The following is a 10,933-nucleotide window of genomic DNA, read 5'->3' as shown; positions in this document are numbered from 1 at the left end:
ATATATATATATATGTAACATGATTATATCTGACCCTTCTTAATATCCCAGTGATACCATCCAGTGCCTGGAGCAGTGTGTGCACTGCAAATGCCCGACGGTCGTCTTTTGATTTCAGATGTCCTTGAAGCGCAGCAGTCAAGTCCACGCTGATCGACTTCTTTGACATAAGCAAGAATCAAGAGAGTGAAGGAAGGAGAGCAAGCAGGTGCCGGGGGGATCAAGGAAGATGACTGTGTGCGAACTGCGCGACGTGATGACACGCCTCTCACCCTTGCGTTTGATATAGGTATGCAATATGTCGGTAAGCAGAGCATTCCACTCTTGTCAGACCATTGTAAACCATCGTCTAGGAGGAAGCGGCAAGCGAAACAACATCGTCTTTCAGTCGTTCTGCACGCCCCCTGGTCCATTTATGTCGCTCCCCCGCCTTTCACGACTATTTTACGGACTTTCACCTCGAAGATGGAGAGCATCACCCTTCAAAAGGGATCAAGATTCGATCCAGCTTACCCACTGCGACCTGCACCCAGCAAACCTTACTGTGTCGTCGCCCAAGCTGAGGAGGGGGAGAGGGGCTTTGGGTAGCATGGCCGCATTCGGCGAGGGCTGAGTGGACGTTGACCTGGGCTTGGAATAAAGCGGGGAACGGCACGCCAGTAGTGGTCGGAGAAGCCGCACGTTTGGCGGTCGTTGATTGGGGTTGGACGCCGTCCTATTGGGAGCACTGCAAGGCGCTGTGGACCGTCCGCCCTAATCGCGAAGACTGGGCAACAACATAGCTTCCCAAGATAATTGATTGCGCCGCAGTAACCGGGGTGTGGTTACCTCTGTCCTGTGGGATGCTGTGGCCCAAGCTGCCAATCAGGTGATGCTGTGACTTGTTATTCCTCGATCACATCATCCTTGCTCAACCTCAGAAGCAGGCCTTTCTTGTCTGTTACCAGCCGCGGTGATTATTCTGGTTATCTAATTCTTCCTGTGCGGCACACCCGCCTGCTGTGCGCACTTTCTGCTGTCTCGTCGGAATCCTGCCTTTTATTGTTCTCGGGCAAGCTGTTCCGCCATTCCCGGGGAAACATTATCGAGATCAGTCACGATTCTTCATTGCCAAGCTAGTTACTATTATCAATTACATATACCCAAGTTCCAGCTATTTCTACTGTAGGTGCTAAACTAGAGCCTAAAAGATTTGAAAAACTATTAAAATTTTGTGCATTCAACCCTTGGATCATGTTCAATCCGATATCTTAACAACCATCTTGCCTGCCATGTTCCTATCGTGCGTGTCCTCGATAAGCTTCTCGATCTCCTCCATCGCATACACCCGCGTACTGCACTCGAGATCATTGTCCGCAAACAGCTGGACCATTTCGCGCGTGTTCTCCATCGTACCTAAACTGACGCCCACCACTTGAATGTTCCTCCATATCAAGTGCCTGTAATGTACAGGTATGGGGTCGAACGGCTGGCCAACGTCGACGAACAGGCCGTGCTTGCGCGTGATCTCGAGCCCGAAGTCGTACGCGGGGATAGCGTCGGTTGCAACGAGCGTTGCGTCGATAGGCCAAGGGATCTTGGCGAGCGCCCCTTTGTACCCCTCGGTGGAATTGATCGTGATGTCCTAGGCTTTGGATGAGCCGGGATTTTGAGTGATGAGATGAACCCACAGGGGGATGTTTCAACCGTCTCACAAGCTCTAATGGTGCTTCCCTCGCATCAACTGCAACGACCTTGTACCCCAAGCACTTGGCGAACTGCACGCCTAGGTGCCCGAGCGCCTGCGGAAGGGTCAGCTGGCGTTCACACGAGGACAAAGGAACGCACGCCAACGCCAACGATGGCCATCACCTGCCCCGCCTTGAGGCCCGCGCGCTTTACACCCGAGTCTGGCACTATCAGCCGTCTCCTGTGATACGGACGAAGGACGCACAGATGGTTGCGCCGGCGCACATGAGCGGCGCAGCTTTCTCGAAAGGTACGTTGTCGGGGAGAATGAGGGTGCTGCCTGCATGGATGTATGAGTGGTGTGCGGTCATGGAGGGAAGGGCGGACCTGGGTCTGCGAGCATATACTCCGCCATCGCGCCATCCACCGTCGTGCCGTTACTCTTGAGATCTATGCCTGTCAATCTCTTTCCGCTCTCCACGTCGGAGCAAAGACGCACTATCACAATACAGCTGCATTCCCTTCCCGCAGTCCTCGCATGTACCACACCATCCCCTATAATTCAAGCATGCGACCCTCTGCCCCACGTTCCAGTTGTCGGACACGCCTGGGCCGATGGCGGCGATGTAGCCTGCTGCTTCGTGCGATGGGATTTGGGGTAGGGGGTCCCAGGGGATTAGAGCGGCAAAATCGCCCCGGAGGACCATTGTTTCGGTGTGACAGCTGAGGAGGTATAATCATGAGTGAGAGAAGTACTCGCAGAGAAAGGCGTACTATCCAGCGACGGCAATCTTGATCAATATCTCTCCTTTGCCCGGGACAGGCACGGGAATATGCTCATTCAACACGTAGGGCTTGCCAAACTCGACTATCTGGAGGCCACGCATTGTTGACGGGATGGAAGATAGGATGGTGGTCGACATGGTTGGAGGGAGGAGAGGGTAGGTACATGGGAATATTGAAGGGTTATGTATTTGCAGTTGTTCGCTGCATCTCTGTGAGCTCCCTTAGTTCAACAGGCCGTATGAAAGCCGTCATCCCACACGCGGTGATTATTAGAGACTGCACACAACCAGAGGCAGTGTTTAGAGACAAATGTATAAAATAGCAGCCGTAACAATACACTTATTGGAGAAGCCTTCGAACGGTGCTTAGCCGTCCCTCAGGCTCTTGGTTAGAGCAGCGAGGCTTCACCAAACCGTGAAAAGGAACTGCCACACAGTCATCAACTCGTCCCCGAACAACCACTCCTTTTGGCCGATTTGGGAAGAGTTCCCCCCACAATCAAAATCGATTACAACCACCGAACCCTTCTCGTTACACGTATCAGTGCTGCGTTCAGCTGAGTCGCCATGAATTTCTTTCTCGTCATCTTCGCGGATGAGAAAGCACTCGCGTTTGATGTGCATGTGAACAACCCGGGCTAGGTGTGCGGCAGTCAAGGCCTGCAGCGCCTACAGCGCCAAAGACCTGTTTTTTTGGTTGAGTCGCCAAGCCCTTAATGTATTCCATCACAATGATGGCGTACTCGCCCTCTTCCATGTCTCGAAGAAGACCGTTGTTAAAGGCGGGATTGGAAAACTTGCCCCAGCCATAACACCTGGGTATGCACGTGGACCAGATATCGTATGCATTGAGAAATGCGGTGTAAGCGGCCTTCTCGTTGTCGAAGTTCTCTTCTGCCGCAGGTAAAGGGTACTGTAAGACGATCAGCTTACATCTCAACGTTACAGTATGAAACAGTAAGCGCACTACTTTCATAAACACCGCGGCGCCATTCAGCAGTGCTCGATAGCTGCATATACCCGCTTCTCCATCTCCATCATGATCAAAGCCGACGCTAGTCAGATTTTCGACGTTCTCAGAACTCAGCTCCGGGAGCGCAAAGAAATCGGATGACAGGATTGGTTCAGATTCGATGAAACTCTGTGGAAAGAATCCCGGAGGAGGCGCCTGCCCTTCAATCAGCACTATGGGCAGACCCAGATGTCTGAAAGGGTTGGATTTGTAGTCCTCGAAGTCGAATGATAGGCAAGTCACAGTTCGCAGTTCCACTTCGTTCAATATGTTTTATGTTGTCCAGTACCACCTGCGGGGCCACAGAGGATGTGCGTAAGTGGTGAAGTGCATGCATTGTGGCAGGTTGACTCAAGCGATGAGTGTAGATATACTGCCTCCGGAGGATTGTGGGACCAATATTATCTCCGAGGAGGGAGGAACTGTCCCTCAGTCATGTTTCCTTGACCTCGTAGAATGGGCCGAAATATACTCAAACCGTCGCCCGACTTTGGTCTCGATGGCACGGCGCAGATCAAAGCCGCACGTACAACACTGTTTATACATGATCTGTGCTGGGAATGGCGTTGAACGATTTCAGTTGATGTTCAATGACAATAGTGATGTTAGAACGCAGGCGCTAGAGACCCTTCAGAACATGCATGAGTATATTCTGATACTAGATGTGGCCAGTGTCGATAAGGTGATTCAGGACCCACTGCTTGTGTTTGTATGATCGCGTATCGATAGTGTCAGTCCAATACCCAGATGGCACGAACTGGCTAAGCATGGGGGACAGGACGGCCAATTGGGACTGCCGATCAGGATTTCTTCCATTTTGTAGGGAACCGTCACAACTTTGTACTGACTGATCTGTCATCTCGGTTTACAGAAGGCGGAAGTTGTGAGCAGCAAAGGTTATATTGAGTAGCAAATCAAGCTGCGCCCCACATCATTGACAGAACAAGACTTGACATCAGAGTTCATGATGTATCCCCATCTTGCACAGGTCCCATACCAAATTTTCCCCCGCAGTGGAGCCAGCTAGCTTATGAGATCGTCCAGGAAATGTTCATCGTCGTGCTTGCATCCCTCTTGCTCGACACACTCGGTCCCCTCTAGTGCCCATGCTGGGTCCCCGCGAGCGCCTTTCTGGAAATCAGCTCACCAGTACATAAGTGAACATAATAGCGTACCTCTGCGTCCCGATTCACGCCGCTTACTGCCCTTGAATCGCGTTTTCAGATCTGGACCTTGTTAGCATAATACAATGGTAGGAATGGAGAACATACCTCGTACAGCCTCGGCCTTTCTGTTCTCCCTCCACATCTCTTCCATCTCCTCATCCCACGTTATGACGCCTGCTTTCACTTTTCCATTCTTACTCTGTCCTGTAGGGACATGTGCCAACGATTCGTCGATACCTTCTTCCCCCCCTTCCTCAGCGACCTTGCCATCTCCCAGCCGCTGCCGTTCGATGAATGCAGTCAAGTCCACCTCCTCTGATCCCGTATCGGTCAGGAAAAAGGCAATCGGCGACATCAGACATGAGTAGACGAACCGAATATGTGCAGACACACACACCTGCTTCCTCTTTCTCATCTGCTTCCTTCGATTCCTCGTATCGCGCCAAATTACTGCCCAGCTCTCGACTCTCAAAGCGAGCCATGAAAGCCTCTCTTTCCTCCCGCTCCTCGTCTGCCTCTTCTTCTCCCCTGCCAGACGCTGTACCCCTCCAATCTGCTGCTCGGAGGGCGCGACGCCCTCGCGCGCGGAGGGCCTTGCCTCGATTTGTCCCTCGACCACGGCCGCGCCCTCGCCCTAGGTCAGGAGCTGCAGTGTTGGTGTCCGGAAGGAATGACATGAGGATGAGTTATGGAGGCAGAATGGGAAGGGCCACCAATACTGAGGCGGCGTGAGAGTGCGTCCCTCTGATTGCGATATTAGGGGTCCCAGCTGACCTGACCTTTGCAAACCAGTGTCTGCGCAGGCCACCCGTCTTCTGTATGTGCCTCGAACTTTTCACTGGCACAATCGGCACAATCGGCAATCTTCTACCAGAGAAAACCCTCGCTCCCCTCGTAGACGGTGAAGGAGCTACTCGACAAACGGAAGACAGTTTCGCGACAGGTCTACGTTCCGGACCAGTCGCACCCCTGCCGGTTCACGTCTATACCTTGACGCACAGCTATTGTGACAACACGGCCACTTCTAGTCCCATATTCTGGTGTAGCAATGGTTTGGTCCGACAGAATGGTCCCCGTCCTTCGTGACGCTCTGACAAACGAACTCTCTTCGTGCCCAAGACCACAGCCCCTGCCGGCGATCCTTATCTACCTGTCGTGGTCGGCTTCGGAAACAACACCTGCTCTTCACTGCAAAGGAACGAAGCACATAGAAGACAAGAACCGTCAGACGCACGGCACATCAGATTGTTCTTGCCTCGGCGCCTCATGTTATTCACCTGAGGGCCTCCGGGACATGCACAACCCGGATCTGCAAGTAGCAGGCGACGTACGACTCGATTCTCTAGTACATAGTGGCGACTCGGCGACAATCTGTCAGGGTTCCTGCGATGGCTACGAGCTCATATCGTCAAGGTGGGAGACATCTTCTACTGCGAACGCCTATTGCGTGAGGCGAAGATGTTTATCGACTAGGAGGCGGAGACACAAGCTCGCCCGCCTCCGGCAAGATTTCGAAGCTCCGGAAGTTCACAAAATTTTCTTTCGGCATTGTTCCACCTTCCTCAATCTGCTCACTGACTGTGGAGATAAAGAAGTAGTTGCGTATAACCAGGGTATCATAGATCCGTGTTTCGCTATGCCGTGCCCAGCATGATCCCGTCGACCAAAAAATCGGTGACGATCGCCACAAATTACCGGAGGCCGCATCATAAGTGCACACACCGCCTCACCTTTACATTGCCATTCTAAACGGACCGTACGGGCTGCGAGAGACGATCAAATTCAAGACGGCAACATGCGCACAGTACAGCTCGGTATTGATACTTTCGATTACCACCTGCGAACTTCATGGAGGGTGACGCCTAAATGCGGACACATGTCGCACCTGTCCGCGCACCGGCATTGAATCCATATAGCAGCTCTATGACTCTGGGATACAGATACAGTGATGGTTTCCTTGGGCAATCAGACCCTTCGGAGACAGTTTTTTCTCTACCCGAGTTCTTCGATGTGCGGTGGAAGCAGGGAGGGGGCTCCACTGACGGACAAAGAGCTGGTGTCGAGTCCGCTGTGCCGATCGCCCTCAATAGACTACGATGATTCAGCATCCTTGCTATCTAGCTCATGATCCAAATTGTACACTTCCACTGCACGGAACCCTTGTCGGTGCACTACTCCGATGCCAACTCCACCCGCAAGGCTTCGTCCTCCGGGGCCAAACAGCTTCGATACCTCTGTTTGGAAGGACGGTTCTGGGTCGGAAGTGGTGTTCAATATTTGCGCGGTTGATTTGGTGAGGCGGAGGTGAGCAAGTTCGGCCAATGTGGGATCGCCCTTGTTGATGCCGGCACTTGGGTGTTCGGTGACTGTCGGAGATACAAGAGGCGTATGAGAGTCGAGGATAACCCACAAACCGACGAGGATGGTGGCGAGGATGAAGACGGCCAGCAGGACGATTATGACGCAGACAGGTGCGACTGGATACTGTCCAAAGAGTCGAGCTTTTATCAGTTCCTCGTCGTAGCTATCGTCCGGAATGAGAAAGCCGGCTGCGAAACTCATTGCCTGACGTCCAAGCTCCGCAGCAAGGAGGACCATAAGGTTCAGACTATCGTTCTGCGTCAGCGCGACGGACTGGAGATAGCTGGCGAGATGCTGTGCCGGGAGTTGATAGAGGAGGGGCGCGCCAAGGACTGAGACGAATAGGGTGTCGCTTAGCTCCTTGTCGGTGACGTTGTACAGCCCGTCAGATGAGCGAAGCGTGATGTTATACCATGTGAGATTGCAGTCGGCGAACACTGCTAGGGCTGAAGAGGAGAAAACGACTCCGTCGGGATGATCCAATGCTTCTGGTTCGGGCCATTCTGTGATTGCGTCACAGGAGGGCTGGTCGTTGGGGCCAAACCCTATCCAGGCCAGCTGCAAGAGAAATTGGGCCGGGTTCGTATAGTCTTCTGGGGTAAATGACGTTGCTTGGGTGTCTCCGACGCCCAAGACGTTGTCCGCAAGGCCGAAGATCCAGCTGTTTTCCGAAGCGGAGGTCGCGGTGGCATCGACTGTCGCATTGAATGGGGAATATGGCAGCTGAGGATAGCCAGCACCACTGCAGTTCAGCGTTTGGTCTCCCCATGGCCCCGGGTTTTTGACGAGGTTGCAGCCTGTCGTGAAGGCCTTGCAGACCGGTTGGACGCCGAAAGTGCGGAGGGAAAAACTGTAGCTAGGGTCGATCACAGCCGGAACAGCAACAGCCATATCATCCTCGTGCGCCAAAGTCTGCACTATTGGCAGCCTTGCAGTTGGGAGAAGCGCGGAGGAATTGGCTGAGATGAGAAAGCCGTACTGTGCCAGACTAAGGTTTGTGAATATCGGCTTACCCCAGATGCCGGGAGTACATTGGCAAGGCAGTTGTGTTGTGCCCTCGCCGAGGAATGCTCCGCTGATAGGTCCGCCAGGACAGAGCGTATCGTTGAATTGTAGGCCGTACGGAAGATGAATGGTGACTGGGATGGAGGTGTTGATAAGCATCGATCTGCTGCTTGTGTGGAGCCACAGATCACATAGGCTGATAGGTGTCAGACGATGACGGGCCGTTCGCTGAATAGCAAATGACTCACGCGACGGCATGGGAGATAGAAAACACGTAGAAAGAGAAAAGGGCAGCCACAACAAGAAGGCGAGGTCGTCCTCGGATGAACAGCTGGCGACTGACAGTGCCAAACGTGATCAGGTTTGGTGACGAGAGGAGCGACACAAGCAAGCCATATCTTGACATCGTCAGTCAGCGCACCGTGGAGGGAAAGTGATGTACATGCTCGTATGGGTTAGGAAGGACCCGCCGACGCGCCCTGCGGTCGCAATAGTGGTGTCGCTGTATGTCTCGCGTCCAGAGGACGGCGATGCGGTAGGCGAACAACGAAAGAACCCAAGGAGAAACGAGAGAGATGGCTTGACTCTGTCGGAAGGTCATATCGGCGCAACTTTAGCTGATTGGCAAACATTGCTCACCAGAATGGAAGAGATCGTCAACCCGGTCATGTTCGACTCCTGTCCATCATCTCCTTCATTCAGGAGAAACACGCCATGCTGCCAAACTTGCTCCACGGTGGTCGTTGAGCGGGTAAAGAACCACAGAGCGAACACGAGGAGCAGCGCTATAGCTAGCAGGACAGGAAGGAAGGCCAGTGTGGCGATAGTCCTGATCCTGACACCTCGTGCAGAGTGAGCCTCTCGGCCTTCTTCTGCAGATGGATCGTGTCTGAATGAAGGCGACGTGGGAGTAACCCCTGTCAGACGGAGACGTTCTGATCCGTCCTCCTTCTCCATCTCAGTTCCTCTTCAGGGGATGCGGATGTCTGCGGTATGGGACAGGCAAGTAGCTTGAGTGGAGAAGAGTTGTAGATTGATCCGTACCGAGAAGAGACGTCACGAGCGGGAACGACCGCGAGCCTTGGCTGTCCTTTATACAAGTCCTCCAACCGAGGCAAACGGGTTGCCGTGCTTCCACTCCCGGGTTTACAGGATCGATTGGCAGTCCATCAGTTGGAACGACCCCAAGGGGGCGTGTAAGATTTCAAGGTTGCTGATTCTTATAAATAGCATGATTGTGACGTGCCAGCGATGCGTAGCGCATCAGTTGTTCGCAGCGATCTGCTCGTCTATCTCGAACGACCCAGCCAGCGCCTAGGACAGCCCATCATCCACTGATGTTGACGCAAAGCCTGTGATTGCCAATATCACCTGACGTGTTAAGTAGCAGGGTGAGTGGGCCATGTCGTGGGGCTTGGCAGGAGGCCATCATGATCTTCGTCCGCTCCGTGCAGAGGTAGGGAAGAACCCAGATTGGCGCCCGCTAGCTCTTCTTACGTCACCCAGGAATAGTTGCGGATATTGGCACTGTGCTGTCTGCTGTGCTGTGATGCTGCAACTGAAGACGCCCGCTGACGAAGGTACGTTTAGCGCAAACCCGTACATTCCCTGATAATGTCCTGAGCCTCCATTCGTTCTTCGGAGCTTGGTTTCCGCGGCTCCCATTGGAAGCCCAATCCCACCGGCCTGGACGTGGGAACCGCTCGGCTCCGTCGTTGGCTTCACCTTCGAGCACGTGCACGTTGAACGCAGTCTCAGGCTGGTCCGATTGGCCCATCCCGACCATCCCGACCATCCCGCACCGCACCGTCTGCTGTCAGGCGTGATCCAGCTCCCATGGCGCCTTTCTGGGCAGCTCGACCACAGGATCGGCGACAATCGGAGCGAGAGTCGATGTTCCATTCCGACGAAGAGTGACGATGCTGGTATCCTCCACCACTACGGTATGACCCTCTTCCTTCATCCTTCCATTCTTCTCCTTCTCCGTCTCGCTCCGTGCGGTCGTCTGGTTATATTAGATACTGGGGCCGCTGGGATCAGGAGGGGTGGGGACGTGTCATGAGTGTGTTAGAGTTCGCAGAGGGTGAGGAGGGGTGGACAACAGCTTGTCGATCCTGCCTGTATTGTTGAAAAATCTGGAGAGATGACCAAACAAGAGCGATGCATGGACCCTAACAAATGCGGGGCTAATTGAGGGGCTGGGAGGAATATTGCCGCGCTGAGCCTCGCGTGGCCGCGTCAGGGTCCCAATTGGGCAGATGTCGAGTGTTGATATCAATAAGCCGCTGATTATTTGAGTAGAAAGTAATAATATAGTGCAATGTTCCAATGCAGACAGGGACTCCAGATGTGTGGGCAAATTGTTGATTATTATATTGGAAAGTAACAAGTTATTTTGATGTCATTACAAAAAGGGCAAGGACCCCGCACCGATGGGTGCCGCGCTGTTCAGGAGTTCACTGTGCAGAGATCCCATTCTAAGTGGGTGAAACGCCGCGCAACTAGATCACGTGAGCCGCGCCCGCGGATTGCTTGATTTGGTGAAGTTTTCAAGATTTTAAAGAAACAACAACAACAAAAACAAACAAACAGGGGATGCCAATGTTATTGTTCTGTTTACCAAACTACTTTCCAAGCAATATTGAATAGTGAGTGAGAATTGTGTGTTGACCGGCCGGGTATAGAGTAGCCCGTCCTGCGCGGCAGACGCGGCAAAATATCCCTACCCACATACGGGTAACCCCTCAACTGCGCTACCCACTCACCTCTCGACAACAACAACACATTTCTGTACTTACATCCTTACAATCCAACACATCCACTACATCCAAGCATGTGTGATTTCAGTCCGTCTATCTCTATCTCTTACCATCCGACTCACTAACCAAACCCGGGAACCAGTACCCCTCATCTGTGTCTGTGCGTTTCATCTCCAT

The 10,933-nt window shown here is 53.1% G+C and overlaps 5 protein-coding genes across 5 annotated transcripts; 1 reads left to right on the top strand and 4 right to left on the bottom strand.

Moving 5' to 3' along the window:
- The first annotated feature begins 159 nt into the window (after window positions 1-159).
- DACRYDRAFT_23295 (uncharacterized protein) lies at window positions 160-1,112 on the top strand. The gene is made up of 2 exons (XM_040773196.1): window positions 160-304; window positions 354-1,112. Exons 1-2 carry the CDS (start codon window positions 292-294, stop codon window positions 611-613), a joined length of 273 nt encoding a protein of 90 aa, XP_040627304.1. The 5' UTR covers window positions 160-291; the 3' UTR covers window positions 614-1,112.
- A 125-nt stretch (window positions 1,113-1,237) lies between these two features.
- On the bottom strand, window positions 1,238-2,555 carry DACRYDRAFT_54630 (GroES-like protein; the record flags this gene model as incomplete). The annotated part of the gene is made up of 7 exons (XM_040775277.1): window positions 1,238-1,624; window positions 1,671-1,781; window positions 1,828-1,889; window positions 1,934-2,008; window positions 2,056-2,118; window positions 2,168-2,391; window positions 2,443-2,555. The coding sequence occupies 7 exons, from the start codon at window positions 2,553-2,555 to the stop codon at window positions 1,238-1,240; spliced, it is 1,035 nt and encodes a 344-aa protein (XP_040627303.1).
- Window positions 2,556-4,480: 1,925 nt separating this feature from the next.
- Window positions 4,481-5,319, bottom strand: DACRYDRAFT_100935 (uncharacterized protein). Its single transcript, XM_040767503.1, has 4 exons — window positions 5,029-5,319; window positions 4,737-4,946; window positions 4,641-4,691; window positions 4,481-4,592 (listed from the first exon to the last, which is right to left on the bottom strand). Exons 1-4 carry the CDS (start codon window positions 5,306-5,308, stop codon window positions 4,489-4,491), a joined length of 645 nt encoding a protein of 214 aa, XP_040627302.1. The 5' UTR covers window positions 5,309-5,319; the 3' UTR covers window positions 4,481-4,488.
- Window positions 5,320-6,499: 1,180 nt separating this feature from the next.
- On the bottom strand, window positions 6,500-8,035 carry DACRYDRAFT_23294 (uncharacterized protein). Its single transcript, XM_040773195.1, has one exon. The coding sequence runs from the start codon at window positions 7,881-7,883 to the stop codon at window positions 6,723-6,725; it is 1,161 nt and encodes a 386-aa protein (XP_040627301.1). The 5' UTR covers window positions 7,884-8,035; the 3' UTR covers window positions 6,500-6,722.
- Window positions 8,036-8,115: 80 nt separating this feature from the next.
- DACRYDRAFT_100934 (uncharacterized protein) lies at window positions 8,116-8,990 on the bottom strand. Its single transcript, XM_040767502.1, has 4 exons — window positions 8,637-8,990; window positions 8,440-8,583; window positions 8,246-8,395; window positions 8,116-8,193 (listed from the first exon to the last, which is right to left on the bottom strand). The coding sequence occupies exons 1-4, from the start codon at window positions 8,952-8,954 to the stop codon at window positions 8,185-8,187; spliced, it is 621 nt and encodes a 206-aa protein (XP_040627300.1). The 5' UTR covers window positions 8,955-8,990; the 3' UTR covers window positions 8,116-8,184.
- Between the last annotated feature and the right edge of the window lie 1,943 nt (window positions 8,991-10,933).

This window comes from Dacryopinax primogenitus (genome assembly GCF_000292625.1).
Source record: "Dacryopinax primogenitus strain DJM-731 SS1 chromosome Unknown DACRYscaffold_13, whole genome shotgun sequence".
Taxonomy (NCBI): Eukaryota; Fungi; Basidiomycota; class Dacrymycetes; order Dacrymycetales; family Dacrymycetaceae; genus Dacryopinax; species Dacryopinax primogenitus.
This window is presented reverse-complemented; position numbering and strand designations above follow the sequence as displayed.